This window comes from Haliotis rufescens, unplaced genomic scaffold (assembly GCF_023055435.1).
Source record: "Haliotis rufescens isolate VD_foot unplaced genomic scaffold, xgHalRufe1.0.p SCAF_2, whole genome shotgun sequence".
NCBI lineage: Eukaryota > Metazoa > Mollusca > Gastropoda > Lepetellida > Haliotidae > Haliotis > Haliotis rufescens.
Window position 1 is genome coordinate 14,955,597 of NW_025963890.1, and position 18,774 is coordinate 14,974,370.

General features: G+C 39.8%; 1 protein-coding gene across 1 annotated transcript; it reads left to right on the plus strand.

Moving 5' to 3' along the window:
- The first annotated feature begins 12,468 nt into the window (after nt 1-12,468).
- LOC124135661 lies at nt 12,469-17,323 on the plus strand. Its single transcript, XM_046501104.2, has 5 exons — nt 12,469-12,518; nt 13,398-13,648; nt 15,606-15,744; nt 16,522-16,682; nt 17,030-17,323. The coding sequence occupies exons 1-5, from the start codon at nt 12,481-12,483 to the stop codon at nt 17,239-17,241; spliced, it is 801 nt and encodes a 266-aa protein (XP_046357060.1). The 5' UTR covers nt 12,469-12,480; the 3' UTR covers nt 17,242-17,323.
- Nucleotides 17,324-18,774: the final 1,451 nt, after the last annotated feature.

An 18,774-nucleotide genomic window follows, 5' to 3' on the forward strand; every position in this document is an offset into this window, starting at 1 on the left:
GTGACGTTAGCGGAAAATCTATCCGGGTTAGAGGTCGCGGGGTCAGTGAGATGACCTTGACATGCAAAGTCCCAACTTTAGAAATTTCACATTGCGTCACCAAGAGTGACCGCGTGGCCAGATCAGAGGGTCATTTTGCAAATAGTTTCGCGAATAAGAAATTAATTTCTGATGGTGAAACATTAATTTTCAATATCAAGGATTGTTTTTAAAACGCTAAAGCAAAATGTTTAAAGGTATTAGACTCTATTTCAATTACCGAAAAACACTATAAGGAAGAAATTTATAAATCAATTTTCAGAATAAACATTGAGTACAAAGTACAAAATATTATCTAGCTATTTATAGAAATATATCTTTCTACTATTTAGCTATCTTGAAGGTTTGTTTATTTTCGATTCGTTCTATGGTTTGTTCAGTATCTTAATTCGCCTTATTTATTATTTGGTCGGACAATGCGAGAATTCCGCGTTTTCTAAACGACAAACGAGTGTGACGACGAGCAGGTAGATAGCGCACAAGAGTCCCGTGCTGACAATATTGCCATTGCGCAATCAAGCAATCGATGTCTCTTACTTTTGTCAGTATATAATCTCGAGTGGCGTTGTTGCACGCTTATTTCACCTTCATTTATGAACTGGTTGATGTCCACGGTCAGAAAGTCCGAGAAAACCACATCAACAAGTAAACCTATGTGTTTGAAGAAGGCTTAACTGCACGTGCACAAAGACAAAAGGCACGCATTTTAGCAGACCTATCATGTTCCAATGTTCATTCAAAAGTCGAGCGATGCAATAACAACAGAGTTAAAGTCAAAACAAACAAAGGGAGACGACTTGTTTTGTTTGTTTGTTGTTTAACGCCGCACTCAGCAATATTCCATCTATATGACGGCGGTCTGTAAATAATCGAGTCTGGAATAGACAATCCAGTGATAGACATCATGAGCATCGATCCACGCAATTGGGATACGGTGACATGCATCAACCAAGTCAGTAAGACTGACCATCCGATCCCGTTAGTCGCCTTTTACGACAAGCATGGGTTGCTGAAGACCTATTCTACCCCGGATCTTCACTGGTCGAGACGACTTGTTATATATAGGTGTGAAATAAATGTCATTACGTTTTCAGAATACACATTGTTCTGACATACCCTTGACTTTGGCTGTATTGAATATAAGGAGAACAACTCAAATAATTTTCAAATATTTTTTTCCAAACATAAACTGGTGCTCATCTATTTATATGAATAGATATAACGCACTGTATTCTTTGTACACTTGAATATAGGTGAGGATCCGGGGTAGAATAGATCTTCAGCAACCCATGCTTGCTGTAAAAGGCAAAAAGGCGATTTACGGGAACGGGTGGTCAGGCTGGCTGACTTGGTTGATGCATTTCATCGTATCCCAACTGCGTGGATCGATACTCATGATATCAGTCACTAGATTGTCTGGTCCAGATTCGATTATTTACATACCGCCGTCATATAGCTGGAGCATTGGCAAGTACGGCGTTAAACAACAAACAAAACAAAAAGTACATATTAGTTTTCTCCAATACAAAGCAAGGATGTAACTTCTTTGTACCCCCTCTCCCACACAACCGAACTTTGAGATGATTTCTGATTGAACAGACGCACTTGAGTCCATCATTCACCTTTCGCTTTCAGTTAGTCTCTTCATCACAGATTTAATTACTTCCCACAACCCTTTATTCCCGCTTCCTTCCGTCTACTTGTCCCCCTGACTCACATCAACTCACCCACATCAGCGGCACATCAGGCATGAGTTGCAGATATACCCAGAGGCGCTACTCGTAAACACCAGAGGATTGCCTTCGATTAGTCATACCCCATTAAAACAAACACCTACATATAAAGAGGAAGACATATTCACAAGAAATGTACTGCTGAAATGGCAAACTGACCCGGAACGTATACACACACCGTGTTGTCTCAGTCATATTTATATATATAAAAACAAGTGATTTCATCAGTTGTATAAAACAGAGTCCAGATATGTTTTTTGTTTGTTTTTGTTTGTTTCGTTTTTTTGTTGTTGTTTTGTTTTGTGGGTTTTTTTGTGGGTTTTTGTGGGGTTTTTTGTTGTTGGGTTTGTTTGTTTTGGTTGTTTTTTTGGTGGGGGTGTGTGTGTGTGTGAGTGTGTGTGTGAGTGTGTGTGAGAGAGAGAGAGAGAGAGAGAGAGAGAGAGGGTGTGGCGCTGTGGGAGAGGTTTACTACCTACACCTACAGATATAAGTGTGACAACATATATATATATATATATATATATATATATATATATATATATATATATATATATATATATATATATATATAGTTACTTTTAAAATAAAAGTAAATCTGTAATAAACATATTAGGGTTAACATATATTAGATATTGACTTCTATTTTAAAAGTAACTTAATTGCCACATGAATAATTGAAGCGAGATCGTACTTTCCTAAGGCACATAAAAACAATAAAGGAGTATAACGTCAACGTTCATTTGATAAGAAATCACTGGCCCTATAAGAGTGAATGCGTGAGTTTGTGGTGCTGATTTCATTATGAGTCCGGTTAAATCTTTTTCAGCAAGCAATAACACAATATATGTGTAATATTTTTTAAAAATCGATCAGGCAATTCAATGACATAATTGCATCCCATAGGCTTGTCAGAATCCTGTGATCGTGGGTTCGAATCCCAAATTCAAATTGCACCATATTCGTGGGTTCCACCAAAGTGGTAAAGTGGTAGACGCATACAATGGTATTAGAATCGATACCGCAACGTAGATATTACAGAATAATAAAGAAGTTGTTATCCACAATTTTCGGGTCAAATTTGGCATCCGTTAACTTCTAATAAATGCCTTTCAAACAATGGATGTAGTCAATGAAAACTTTCATTTTAACATTTCTCCCCTCTTAACTCTTTTTTAATACTGATTTCAGATACAAACGTTTGTTTGTCTGTCAGTGACCTAAAAATCTAACAAAACCAAATCCACCCCATCCCACCCCAAAACCAAAACATAACGATTCAGAAAGTTATTGTTTGAAACTTTGTAACATGTATCAATACAGACAATTAATTTCGGCAAATTAAAGCTAATCAACATTTAAAAACCTATACAAACTAGCAAATGTATATATATTATATTTTTTATGGGTTTTAATTTTTAGATTACGAACATTATTTGTATGTACTGATATAAAAAGTATTGATAAAGTTTAGAACCAATAACTTTCTGCTTCTATACCTTATATAAGGATATTGCCGATTAAACCATAGATATCAGATATATATCATTCATATATATTGCCATGACATTTAACGACAATGATGGTCATCACCTTGACTGCGGCTAATTAAGTTTTAATGCCAAGGATCGCATGGTTTATGAATTACATTTCGTGATAACAGCGCAAAGATAGTACTTATATAGAACGTAAAGAGACAGCTTTCTCCCGAGATAACAAACGTCACGTTTTATATTCTACGTTATCAGCTTCAGATTTTCAGATAATTTATAAAAACAGGTACAGAAAAAAATCCTGCAAAATTTAATCCGACTATGGTCCGGAAGACATTGACAAATGTGGCATTATGAATTAACGGTACAACGAAACCAATTATATCGCGGTGTGTCAGCTTAATGTGGGAGGAAAGCCCGAAGTGATGCAGGTCTCAGACGTTTACCACTTCGGTGAAACCCACGAGCACTGGTATGGTGCTGACAAACCTTGAAACATAATCGGGGCGAATCGGGATTCGAACCCACAATCATAGGTTTCTTGCATGCCCAAGGGACGCAACTCTGCACAGCGAATCGCGGCGCTTTAGACGACTGGGCCACCCGTGCCCCCGACAGGAAACAGATGTACAGTAGTAGAAATTTGCCATTTTTAAGGGTTTTGCTGTATCTTATCATTATAAGGACTAATAGACTAAAAATGGTAGTTTCTACCAGAAGTGTAAATCCAATTTGCTGGCATCCACGAGCACGAGTATGGTGATGGCAAACCATAACGAGGGCGAATCTGGGATTCGAACACACTATCATAGGCTTTCCAAGGGAAGCAATTCTGCAAAGCATTGAAGCGCCTTGAAGACCAGCGCTACACTAAATACTGAGCAGACAAGCGCAGATTACCCAGGTAACCACAGCTTCTACTGCTGGGTGTACCCAGTTCTACTGCTACCTGTGCCCAGTTCTACTGCTCTCTATACCCAGTTCTACTGATGTCTGTACCCATTTCACTGCTCTCTGTACCCAGTTCCACTGCTACCCGGCCCAGTTCTACTGCTGCCTGTAGCCAGTTCTACTGCTACCTGTACCCAGTTCTACTGCTGTCTGTACCCAGTTCTACTGCTACCCGGCCCAGTTCTACTGCTACCTGTGCCCAGTTCTACTGCTACCTGTACCCAGATCTACTGCTACCTGTAGCCAGTTCTACTGCTACCTGTGCCCAGTTCTACTGCTACCTGTACCCAGTTCTACTGCTACCTGTACCAAGTTCTACTGCTGCTACCTGTACCCAGATCTACTGCTACCTGTACCCAGTTCTACTGCTACCTGTACCCAGTTCTACTGCTACCTGTACCCAGTTCTACTGCTGCTACCTGTACCCAGATCTACTGCTACCTGTACCCAGATCTACTGCTACCTGTACCCAGTTATACTGTTACCTGTGCCCAGTTCTACTGTTGCTACCTGTACCCAGATCTACTACTATGTACCCAGATCTACTACCTGTACCCAGTTCTACTGCTGCTATCTGTATAATGTTACTGTTGCATACATCCACCATAGCTACTCCTCCAACGACATAGCTCCCAATTCAGCGTATGTGGCGACTGGGTTGGCCGACAGACCACAGAGGGGGGTGACAGACAAAGGACGTCACGGGTAAGGAATGTATACATCCATGACATACTTTTCACAGGCATCCGCGGATGGGCCAGATAATATCACTCACTTGCCCCGACCATGAATATCCATGCTCTTATTCCAGAGACGTCAAGCTATTACCAAACAGACGTGATATTCTATTTGCCGTTATTACAGCGGAATACATAAACACAACAGCACATACATTTCAAAATCAAAATAAGAAAGGTAGTTGTTTTGAAGTATCACAACGTACCGTCGCTTGAAGTGTTTGAGGCGTTCGTAAAATATATATTAACATCTAAAAATGTCAGAAGGAACACATATAAAACATGATTCTAGTACATTTTTCAAATTGTTAGAAACGTGAAACGAAAAGAATTAATGTGTTCTCCATTTTCTTTGAAAGGAGTGAAATAATATTTTTATACTGCAGCATTCTTTGGATAAATATGGAAGAGTGCCCTCCCTTAGATGCGGGTACAAACGTTTGGTTGGCATACAAGTCCTACTTTTCAAAGACATCTCTAAAATTATTTATGTTTATCTATAAACAAATATTATCAATAGTTACAAAGGATAATTAGTTAACCGAAAATTCCCAAATTGATGTAATAAATATTAAATATATAATAAATACAATGTGTTATTTATACGTTAAAACATCGTTGATATCTAAGATTCATCGTCTTTACTTACCTTGAGGAAAATCTTCTCTCTGTCGGTGACATAACAACCATTGCATGGCGTCGACTTCAAATCTTTTAAAACAAATATTCTCAATTAGTTTGATTCTTTACTCTTCATAGAAACTCACCACACTATAATTATGGAAAATGACATTATAGTAATTTATTCAAAACATTACAAACAACAGGTGTCAGTGTCCATCACTGAAAGTATTTACCGGGTCACGTGCCAATGACGTCAGACCCCACGCGGATGTTAGAACAGTGAAGGGCGGCTGTCTGAACAAGCGCTCTCGCCAGGTCAAGAACGAAACAAAAGAAACTCTTTATACAAGTTCAGCTACACAGTTATACATTGGGCGGAATAAATTTCCTTTGGTCTAGAATAGAATGGACGAGGAAGTGTTGAAATACGAACAAATATGTAATTCAAGGAAAGTTGGTTTCAATGTTAATATTAAATGTTTGAAAATGAGTAAAAATATGATTCGCATTTGTTCGCGGATGTCCTTCGTTCTCGGAATTTGCTTTCCGAGAGGAATATGACGCAAGACAGGTTACGAATCTCCGCTCACGTGAACAACACGTATTGGGTGTCTATACATTTGTTATTTCAACTATGAACTGTTTAAATAATTAAATTCTTAACCAGTTACGTACATTCTGTAAAATGAAGACGTTCTCTTTCGACCGCTTCATCATACAAGGAAGTCTCTGTAGCATCCCTGAATATAAGACTATAATATATATACATTAAAATACACCGTCTACGAAAGGAGGAGGTAGAATAATGGCCACTTTTGACCCGCTGGGAAATTTGTTGCGGAAATATTGGTGTGAAAATTATCAGAAATGTTCAAATGGCTGCTGACATGTAGCCTTTTTCTCTCTCTCGAACTTGCAAATTTGGGACTTTCGACAGGGTCAAATACAGAAATATGACTACAATAAGTGAAATAGGCAGATTTGTAGAACTTCAAATGACAATCTAAGTATGTTCAAGATGAGTTGTTTATCCCTTGTTTGTAATGGTTTATTTCCTATGAAAATCAACATGGGTCAAAGACATGCTCATGTTCAAATATTAGAAAAACGCTTCAATAAAATCTATATAATGTGCCTTTTTTAAAACACATTTTATCCTCAAGGGACCTACCATTTCATATTACTGAAAATAAAAAGTATGCTTTAAACTGTTTGAATTCTCCTTGTTATCTACAAAAATTACATTGTTGCAAGGTGTTTTTCTTAAAATAATATACAGGCTCATAGTTTTAATATAAAAAATATCTGGTTTTGCATCTGGCCCTCCTCAGAATCTAAAATGGTCGGTACCTAAGTCCCCAACATGCAACTGTTGAAATGAACAAAGTTTAATAATCAGTTTTCATTCATATGAACCTGTCTGATAACTTTCATACCAATGTCTAGAAGTTTAGCTCAATCTTAAAAAATGACGATCCTTTCACATACATTCATCACTCAGTTCTGTAATGAATGAGTGAGTGTGTCAAGCCGCTTTCAGCACGGCGGCTTGTCAATGGGCGATTAAAAATGAGAAAAAAACAGTGATTGATAGCTGTCGGGTCACGCTGATACACAAGCAGCTAGGTCATAGAGTGTGTTTGTTTGTTGTTTTACCCCGCAATATCTTAGCTATGAAATGACGGTCTGTAAAAAAACGAGTCTGGGCGAGACAAACCAGTGCGTGACATGATACGTTCACGTCATCAGGACACGTGACACGCAATCAACCAGGTCACTGAGTCCCACCCGATCCCACAGCCGATTCTTTCCGCAGGCATATAATGCTGGGACCTGTTCTAACCCGGAGTTCGAATCCCGACATGGGTACAATGTGTGAAGCCCATTTCTGGTGTCCCCCGCCGTGATATTGCTGGAATATTGCTAAAAGCGGCGTAAAACCATACTCACTCACTCACTCTAACCCGGAATTCCAACCAGGTCTAAATACACTGCCGGGAAAATGAAAGTACAAGGGAGGGCTATATTAAAGGGAGGGGTCCAAAATATCAAAATCCTCTCTCAGACGTCTTTACTGCCTACACCATACTCATACTAAGCACTGGACCCCCACCGCTTCCCACCCCCTCTGGGTCCACCTATGAAGTATACACCCATGTTTGATGGTAGCTAAAATTGAAACAAACAAGATACGGTTATTCGATGGTGATGTATTTCATACGGGTATCATAGCTGTGTTATGGACGTTAAGTTTGCAGTGTTTCGGTGACTGTTTTCAGCCTAGTAACGTTTTGATAACGTTTGACATTTTTTGGTAAAATCCAATTTTCAAGAGAATACTTTCTTTTGACAGCAGTTTATTGTGACATTGTGACCACACGATCCTAAATAGTCTGCACCTACATCAGCATATCGGTCCAGGAACCTATTCTGACCGGAACCCCTACTTGTAGTCTGTCTTACAGACCCTGATACAAATATATATCAAATACAGCCCATGCAGTCTATAATGTTTGGCAAGTCTAGATTACTGCAGTATCTGAAAATGAAGAATCACTGGGCTCCCTTTAATTATATTTTTATTAAGATAACTGAACGACTGTTTTTTTTCTGTACGATATGTTCATTTTAGAGACTAGATGTTAGTCTACACTACCAGTACAGCCATTATAAAAATACTACTTACGGTGCACGTGCAGTGAAGCAGTCGCCACATCCGTAGTTTGGGCTTCGGATAATATGGTGTCCCGTTATGACGAAATACAGTGTGCATTATGTTTAGTTCCCCAAAGGAAAGTCTCTCATAACATAGAACTACACTGGAATTACCACAAAGTTATTATTTCGATTAAACAGTGACTGGTGTTCCGAATATATCTGATTTGAAACTTAGTCGCAATCATAAAATTAATCTATGAGTCATTTCCTTTTGGTTTATTCAGGGATGGTCAAGTGGAAAAATACCGTGTGAGGACTATTTTCCGAAACCGAAAGTAAGTTTATCTTATATCATTTACTTGGACTGTGAACCAGTCTTTACTTTGAACACAATAAAGGCGAAACTTGTGTTAAAGCTCAGGAGACGGAGGTAAAGTCTTGGGTCTTTTATCAATAATATGTGATTATTTGATGTCATAGCTGTCGTGAAAATATCAGACTATCTAATTCTTCGATAATGATTCATGCTGTATATTATAGGAAACATCTTCTCTGTGGCATGTAATACTTCACGTTGCTTTACAAGTGAAAATCACAAATTATCAAAGTGATATTGACGGTAAAGTCGACAGATTTTACTCGCGCTTCTTTCTCTTGGGCTCACCCCCCTTCAGTCAGATACCTTAAAATCACGTCACGGTTGATTTCTCCCACTATCCAATGCCTGTTACCCAAGAGGTAAAATGGATTAATCCCGATCGTACACAATTTGTCAAACATCTCAGTGAGTGAGTGAGTGAGTTGGGTTTAACGCCGCTATTAACAGTATTCCAGTTATATCGCGGCGTGTCAGCTTAATGTGGGAGGAAAGCCCGAGGTGAGGCGGGTGTCAGCCTTTTACCACTTCGGTGAAACCCACGAGCACGGGTATGGTGCTGACAAATCTAGAAACATAATCGGGGCGAACCGGGATTCGAACCAAAAATAATAGGTTTCTGGCGTGCCCAAGGGACGCAACTCTGCATAGCGAATCGCGGCGCCTTAGACGACTTGGCGACCCGTGACGAACCATCTCTACTCCGCTATCTAACACCTTGGGTATCTGACAACTGGGGTCTGACCTTTCTCTCACTGTTGAAAGACAAGATGATCTGATGAACTCTGATAACACCAGCGAGGATACTCTTCATAACGACCTATGATGCCAACATACTAATCATCATCATCATTGGAAAGCCAGATATGTGTTTTTATCAGTGTTTTTATCAGTAGTTTTAAACAAAGATTGTAAGACAATTTTCAACTTATTTTTCCTTACTGTAGATTACGTGATAAAAACCCATTGAAGAATACTTTCATGTTTTACTTGTTTGGGAAGTCTACACCTCAATGAAAAGTAAAAAATACCGTGCCAACAACATAAGGTACCCTAATGCACATAACACTTTGCAAACTTACTGAAGTCAGTCGGAATTGTTATATTATTTTTTTCGGAAGATAAAAGAGACTGATTAGTCTGTGGGGTTGACCGTTAAACCTTTACAGGGTAAAATAAACTATACGAAGGAATGCTGAAAAGTTCTGAACTACGAAGGCTTTCAACTGTCACCAATAAGGGATTGCATCGAAAAAAATTCATGGTCCCAGAAGAAGCGTGAAAAGATATTTATGCTTTGAAGCTGTGAAAAAAAGAATCTCTCTGCCAAAACAAAATACAATGTTGATAAAACACATGAGACTATTATTGAGAATGGACGACTTATAACACGTCACATAGCAAATACAGTTGAGAACATTCTGAGGAATGAACTGGGTTTAGACAATGTTACGGGGGCACGGGTGTCCCAGTCGTCTAAGGTGCCGTGATTCGCTGTGCAGAGTTGCGTCCCTTGGGCACGCCAGAAACCTATGATTGTGGGTTCAAATCCCAGTTCGCCCCGATTATGTTTCTAGGTTTGTCAGCACCATACCGTGCTCGTGGGTTTCACCGAAGTGGTAAACGTCTGAGACCTGCATCACTTCGGGCTTTCCTGCCACATTAAGCTGACACGCCGTGATATAACAGGAATACTGTTAAAAGCGGCGTTAAACCCAACTCACTCACTCACTTAGACAATGTTTCAGCACGCTTGGTTCCAAAGCTTCGGACTCCAGATCCGAAACGCTCCAGGTTCATTATGTGCACGTGTCGTGCTGATTTACGTCGTTTTGAGCAGATCCCAGCTGATTGTGTTGAGCGATTTGTCACCATGGACGAGACTTGAGTTCACCACTCCAAGTCAGAGACTAAACAACGACCAGTGGAAATATCCAACGCCTCTTCCATCAGCTAGGAAAGTGGTGGTTTCGGGTTTCTGGGATTCCAAAGGAATCCTATTGGTAGTCTACCTCCCGAAAGGTCTGTTTGGGCAACTGCGTGAGAATATCAAGGCGATATGTCATGGAAAACTCACTACAGGGGTGTTGTTCCACCAGGACGATGTACCTGTGCGCGAGTCTATTGTCGCCATGGCTGCAATGCAAGAGTGTGGCTTTGAACTCATTGAACATCCTCCATAGTCACAAGATTTGGCACTGTCATATTTCCACCTCTTTTCAGGAGAGGAATAGCTGTTTGACAAGCATTATACAATGAAGATGGCGCGATTTCTGCGATTGAAGACTACGTACAGCCCAGGAGGGAGCCTTCTACCCCAGGGGGATCCAGGCACTCCAGCATCATTGACAGAAATGTGTGGATCTCGGAAGGGATTACGTTGAAAAACAGTTTGTAACTAACTCCATCAATGTAGTCCATCGTCGTCAGGCTCAGAGCTTTAAAATTCCATCGTAAAGTGTTAAAAAATGAGGAAATAATAATTTGCAATCTCATTAAAATCAGATCTTAGTTCTCGCTGCCGCTAAACAAAGATCTGAGGACATCCCATTACGGGTCACGTCAGACCGCCCTTTCGCAAACTCTGACCGACCAATGGAATTACTGACAAGAAGTCGACATTAGCCAATCAGAAGGCAGCTTTCTCGTGCTTTACGGCACTAATTTCAAATTGGCGACTACGCTTCGAAACCTATTTTGACAAATTCTCGCTTAAAAATTTGAAACCTGAACAAAAGAACATTCTCGAATGGCAAATATATGATCTAGATTGTATAGATTCAGTCGTTAAGCCCGTAACTATCGTTCGGAATACCCCGTTATAAAGTTTTCGAGGCTGCATGATGAGAAATCACATTCCGACTGTCACTTTCATGATCTGGTAAGCGACGCTCTGATTGGTCGGATGAAAGGTCGTTCTGACGTGACCCCAAATAGGATGTCCTCAGATCTCTGTTTAGCGGTAGCGACAACTAAGATCGGATTTAAATGAGATTGTAATAATTTGAGAGTTAATATATTGAAATAATGGTAATGCAAGGAAACTTTTGTATGATCGTATTTCGAGCCAGTGGCTTTATACTGAATAAACGGTCTGTCTGTTTTCCTGTCAGCTAATGTATTGATCATTGTGGGTGATTATATTCAACCAATGGGACGTTTCCGTTCAGATTCTAGTACCTGCATCTAATAGTCCGCCTCCGTGGTCTCGTCGTAGAGCGTCCGCCCAGAGAGTGGAAGGTCCGGGGTTAAAAGATGGTCTTTGTTGTTACCCTGTCTGGCGCTCGGCATTAAGGGGCTAAAATAAGGACTGGTCAGCTCGGAGTCAGTATACTGTTTCTGAGTGGGGTATTTATGTTAAACTGCGGCATGGTTGGCATTAGTCCGGACTAGTGCAAGCGCACACACACACACACACACACACACACACACACAGAGCACGTATGCCGTATGCACGTCGGTAAATAAGTGTAATAATCCTAGACGCGACGTTAAACCCCTCACTTCTCACCCACTTTCATCTAATAGTCAGAGTCATCAACATACAACTAAAACAAAATGAATATACAAAAGAAGTACATACCTACAAGTCAACCCTGGCTATCCTTAGTAATACAGATTCAAAATGCAACTTAATAATGTTGATAATGTTGACATATACAAAAATTACTGACATACCTATATATATTTTTAAGAAAATAAAACGTCATCGCAGGAGAAAACCTGTCTCGATTATCCGACTAAATCCGTGAAAAAAACATTCCCGTGTGTAAACACTATATTTTTCACATATTGTGTGCAAAGCGTGAAAACGTGGATTTATAAACATTTACTACCATGATACGCCCCCTTAGCAGTGTTTGTCCAGCAAAATGGCGGACGTGAGATCTGCGTTCATTTTCTCAATATGGTAAGTTAACTATATATGGATTTACTTGAAACTTACATGTATTTGTCAGTTCGTCTTCTTGACACGACGTGTTGGTATATGTCGGCATGACCTATTATCCAAAACTATATTTAATCCTCGTTGCTGTATATCAAGATTATACATATATACACGTGTATATGTAGGTTAGTCATATATAAGCAGAATCTATGAAAAAATACCGATTGCGTACCTAACAGTCTGGAGTGACTTGTGAAAATAAGAAACCGCCCGATTTCTGCCGGAATCTTCAGACCATTCTGCCACAGCAACGGTACAACTGCCTCTACAACAAGCACAGATTCGTTCTAGGGACACTTTTTTTATTTTGGGGGTTTCCGCCGCACTCAGCAATATTCTAGTTATGTCATAGCGGCCTTTAAATAATCGAGTCTGGACCAGTGATGATTGATATTGTCAGCAATGATCCACCTTCCGGAGTGCGATGTCACCGAGTCTGACCAACCGATCCATCTTACAGCCAGCATCATTCGTCACCACTCGTTTATTTCCGTAACCTACAACAAGGTTTATTCCCAGAATGAGACGAGTTGGTCACGAATGACCCGGAATCACCACTGGGGTACTACAACTACTACTACTACGACTACTACTACTACTACTACTACTACTACTAATACTACTACTACTAGTAGTACTGCTACTACTACTACTACTACTACTACTACTACTACTACCACTACTACGTATTGTCTCAGGGTACTACTTATGCTTATACTATATCTACCTCTACTCTCAAATAACCTCAGTGATATGATTTTTCTCTGCCGTTACTAGTTACTACTGTTGTTGCACATATATTCAGGAATACATTTGATTCTTTTCGAGTCTATTTCACAGCATTGTCACCGTCTTCAGCAAAACGGTAGACCCTGAAAACTTCTTCGATGATTTTACCCAGGGTGCACCTCTTCGGTATGTCATCAACTTGACTAATTGTATGCCATCCCCTCCATTTGGTCCCAAAATGGAAGATACGTTCATCAGTGACGTCATTTCCGGTGGAACGCTATCCTCAGCTTCACATGCCACATGGAATTTGATGCTGGGAAATGAGAAGTACATCAACGGCAACAGATACAACCTAACCGGTGTGTTTCCCATGGGTTTCAAATTTACGCTATAAAAGTAGCAAATCTATTTTATACCCTTAAAATATCCATTCTACTGAACTTTATATTACAATGAACACGACGCGAAACGTGTGTTTTGAAACAGGTTTACATTGGAATAAAGGTATTTAGTGTCTTCGATAGGGTTTGGATCACTTTTGTATCTCAAAGTAACGTATGCCTTTCGAATAATATATAAATTTATTATCAGTATTTTGGCAACCACCAATGTCACCGATTAGAATAACGAACAAAATCCACAGTCAACAAATGCGTGATTGACAGATGCCATGTTCCATATTTGGAAATGTTTACTATATGTCAACGAGCAGCTGGCTCACAGGTGCACAGACGGAAGGGGAACTTGTCGGCTGTATTAAGTGATAAGTTCACATATACATTCTTGTAGCATTTTGTCGAGATACACGCAGAATAACAGACCTCACGGAAGCCGGAAATGTATGTTAGTCGACAAGATTTGACCAGCAAGCAAACAAAGTACTGTCCACACTAAGTGTATGATCAAGTGAATGACTGGAGCGTGGTTTAGGACTAAATGATTGACTGATGTGTGGTTTAGGAATAAATGATTGACTGATGTGTGGTTTAGAACTAAACGAATGACTGATGTGTGGTTTAGGACTAAATGAATGACTGATGTGTGGTTTAGGACTAAATGATTGACTGATGTGTGGTTTAAAACTAAATGATTGACTGATGTGTGGTTTAGGACTAAATGATTGACTGATGTGTGGTTTAGAACTAAATGAATGACTGATGTGTGGCTTAGAACTAAATGAATGACTGATGTGTGGTTTAGAACTAAATGATTGACTGATGTGTGGTTTAGAACTAAATAAATGACTGATGTGTGGTTTAGAACTAAATGAATGACTGATGTGTGGTTTAGAACTAAATGAATGACTGGTGTGTGGTTTAGGACTAAATGGATGACTAATGTGTGGTTTAGGACTAAATGAATGACTGATTTGTGGTTTAGGACTAAATTAATGACTGATGTGGGGTTTAGAACTGAATAAATGACTGATGTGTGTTTTAGGACTAAATGAATGACTGATGTGTTGTTTAGGAATAAATGAATGACTGATGTGTGGTTTAGAACTAAATAAATGACTGATGTGTGGTTTAGGAATAAATGAATGACTGATGTGTGGTTAGAACTAAATGAATGACTGACGTGTGGTTTAGGACTAAATGATTGACTGATGTATGGTTTAGAACTAAATGGATGACTAATGTGTGGTTTGGAACTAAATGATTAACTGATGTGTGGTTTAGGACTAAATGAGTGACTGATGTGTGGTTTAGGACTAAATGAATGACTGATGTGTGGTTTAGAACTAAATGATTGACTGATGTCTGGTTTAGGAATAAATGATTAACTGATGTGTGGTTTAGGACTAAATGAATGACTGATGTGTGGTTTAAGACTATATGATTGACTGATGGGGCACGGGTGGCCCAGTCGTCTAATGCGCCGCGATTCGCTATGCAGAGTTGCGTCCCTTGTGCACGCCAGACACCTATGATTGTGGGTTCGAATCAAGGTTCGCCCCGATTATGTTTCTAGATTTGTCAGCACCATACCCGTGCTCGTGGGTTTCACCGAAGTGGTAAACGTCTGAGACCTGCATCACTTAGGGCTTTCCTCCCACATTAAGCTGACACGCCGTGATGTAACTGGAATACTGTTAAAAGCGGCGTTAAACCCACGTCACTCACTCACTCACTTTAAACAGTAGTAATGGCAGCCAGTAAGTATTTGGTTCAGTGTTGTTAGGTTGAAATAATATTTTGCGGTCGCAGTTTGGTTTAATATGTCACTTATCAAAACAGTTACTTAAGTATAATTCCTGTATTGATAATATTAAAACCACTTCTTTTAAGAAGAGTCCCTTTATCACTTATCATTCAGCGGTATCACCATTGAGAGTAACAAGCATCCCGATGTCAGATCAAGTTCAAGCCTACGTTTACGTGTACGACCTTGACCCAAGGTCATGGAAGAGGTTAGCTGTTCAAGACATCATCTGTTTTACAGGTCAGCGAAAGAGGTAAATATTTATCCGAAACAAGTAAGTCCGTCTAGATAATGATTACAAATGGTTTTGTTTTGTTTGTTTGTTGTTTAACGCCGCACTCAGCAGTATGGCAGCGGTCTGTTATTAATCGAATCTGGATCAGACAATCCAGTGATTGACAACATGAGCATCGATCTACACCATTTGGATACGATGACATGCATCAGCAAAGTCATCCAGCCTGATCCCATTAGTCGCCTCTTACGACAGGCATGGGTTGCTTAAGACCTACTCTAACCCGGATCTTCAAGGGTGGATTACAAATAGTGGTGACGTCTTGCACTCAGTGTGGACTCGGGGTAGAACAGGCCCCCAGCACTCTTTTGATCGTCGCAAAAGGACGACTATATTGGACAGTGTGGTCAGGTTTGTTGATCTTGGTTGATTGCACGTTATCGTACCCTCATCGCGTGGAACGTTGCTCATAATATCGATCACTGGTTTGTCAGGGCCAGATTCGAATACTTACAGGCCACCGTGATATAATCTGAATATTGATGACTGACTGACTGACTGAGTATGGTTTTACGCCGCTTTTAGCAATATTCCAGCAATATCACGGCGGGGGACACCAGAAATGGGCTTCACACATTGTACCCATGTCGGGAATCGAACCCGGGTCTTCGGCGTGACGAGCGAACGCTTTAACCACTAGGCTACCCGACCGCCCCGAATATTGATGACTGCGACGTAAGACAAACAAATTTCAAGTGTTGCATAAATTCTGTATTATTCACTGTCCTTCTGTAGTGAGATCGCCTTCGTTACCACCAACCAATCGAAGACGCCGCTCTACACGTACACCGACGTCAGCGCCACCTTGTTGTCGGGAGGGGAGACAACTTTCTCTTTCAACATCGACGGAAAGTCACCGGATGACCAATTCAGTTATGTGGTCGGCAGAATTGAAGGTTCGATCTTCTTGATAAAAAAAAAGAATTTATAGAGCATGATTTGTAAGCCTAAGTGTTTGGTCTGTGATGAGTGCTTCAGTATTCAATGTATCTAAACGTCTGGATTTTCTTTAGAAGGCTGCAGCTACTACCTGAAGGTTACACATGTCACTGTAAACAACTGAAAAAAATAATAAACAAACAAACAAATCAAACGGTAGTAAAGAGAAGGCAGGTGACATATTCTAGTAGGAGACACCACAAAGACGATATGCGCTCTTTCATACATTCAATGATGTATTCCTGATGCAAGCAATGTATGATACTTACTTGTTGATTAAAAGTAACACATTTTTTACTTTCAGAATTCAGTTTTATTGACAATGACATCGTGTTCAGTATCGACATACCAAACGAACTTTGGGTTTCGGTGTACCGTGCACGACTGTCACGTGACAATCACGTGACATTGACGTCGTATCAAGTTAACCGGAAGTCATCTTCAAGTGACATAATGGGGACGTACAACGGATCGATCGAGAGTCAAGGATCGTATCGTATATACAGCCTAAACTGACAATACATGGCCACGACTTCACAGTTACCTCACTTTCTGTCTGATATTCTGTAAATAAAGGCTGCTGGAGTTGTTGTCGGCATACAAAACTTTGTTCTTAAAGGGGCACTGATCTAAAGCAATTCCCCGGGACTGGTGGTTGCCTTTGTTATTGTTTTTCCCCCGTAAGTACCCGGATGATATGCAACGCAATTGAGCGTGACAAGAGACTGGGCTACCGTCTGCAAGGTCAGCTAAATAAACTTGAAGGCAATTATTGTTTTACTCATTTTTGAACACTGATTGGTTAACCGTGATCTATAAAGATTTCGACAAGGGGCGCATGTTAATTCATTTCTTCAGCCTAAACAAACAGACAAAAAGGAGCTCATCGGATGTCGTCATTTGGAAATAGTTATATGGTTGTTATAGTTTAATAATAAAAGAGTATCCATGCAGTGAAAGCATTTTCGGATTTCGGATTACGTCGATAATACGATTACTACTCTCTTGTTGTCATCCACGTTTTCTGGTATAACCCTACACTTGTGTGTATTTGTCGTCATTCACTTGATGCTCAGTTAATGAATATATTACAGGTATAATTAGTGGTAGCACCGTTTAGAATACCTGACAAAGGTTCCCATTTGGCATTGTGTCTGGGGTAATTATTCAATCTAAATCCAGGTTTCAAGTGAGGTGAAATGTGTGTTATGTAATATGCACGTGGGAGCCCAGCAAGAGATGAATGATCAGTTTTTTGTAAATCAACAGATCGTTCCTAGTCATCAAAGGATTAACAGAAAATACATTGATTGATTAATCACTGTTATCTTGCACAGTGGATATGTCAAAAGTGAGTGTTTACATGTCTAGGTTTACTATAACAAAGGGAATACACTCATAGATAGATAGATAGATAAGATAGATAAGATATTTTATTTGCGTGTCACCCAGTATAAAATACATACATTCAAAGTACAAGGCAAAATATATAATATACCACCCAGCCGGTTGGCCTATGAGACACGAGAGATCAAAAATAGCTCAGTTTTACATAAAGAGATTATGCTAGTATCGTTTAGTGAGATACTTGTGGATTAGAAGTGCACTACTTACAATGCAAGTTGAAATTTTCTTCTTTTATACATAGCAGTAGCAACTGCGGCTAGGGGAATAGCTAGACTATCATTCTGCATAACATATATCAATTGGTCTTATCATGGCGTGAATTGCCGATATAAAAACAACATACTTTGTTCAAAGGGTTAAGGCGATAATAATATTGATTGATTGCTCATTGTTATCTAACTCAATGGATTTTTTTTGGAACCGAGGACGTTATGAAAATAGTTGTCACGTGGGCTTTCTCCGCCGACCTTTGAGACTTGACACCTATGGGAAACAGCTGAAACAATCTAAGTGATCAGTTGAGAAACGAACACCGGCCCTGCTAAATAACGCCCAGGGGCGTCCGGAAACGTCCGGGAGCGTCCGGGCAATGCCAGGAGCGCCCGGGAGAATGATACTAATTAATAAAGTGTATTCTATATA

Excerpts from the sequence above, each read along its gene's own strand:
- LOC124135661 (XM_046501104.2), top strand. The coding sequence starts at position 12,481 with ATGGCGGACGTGAGATCTGCGTTCATTTTCTCAATATG. Across the intron at positions 12,519-13,397 it reads GCGTTCATTTTCTCAATATG|CATTGTCACCGTCTTCAGCA; the intron begins GTAAGTTAACTA and ends TCTATTTCACAG. Across the intron at positions 15,745-16,521 it reads TTTACAGGTCAGCGAAAGAG|TGAGATCGCCTTCGTTACCA; the intron begins GTAAATATTTAT and ends GTCCTTCTGTAG.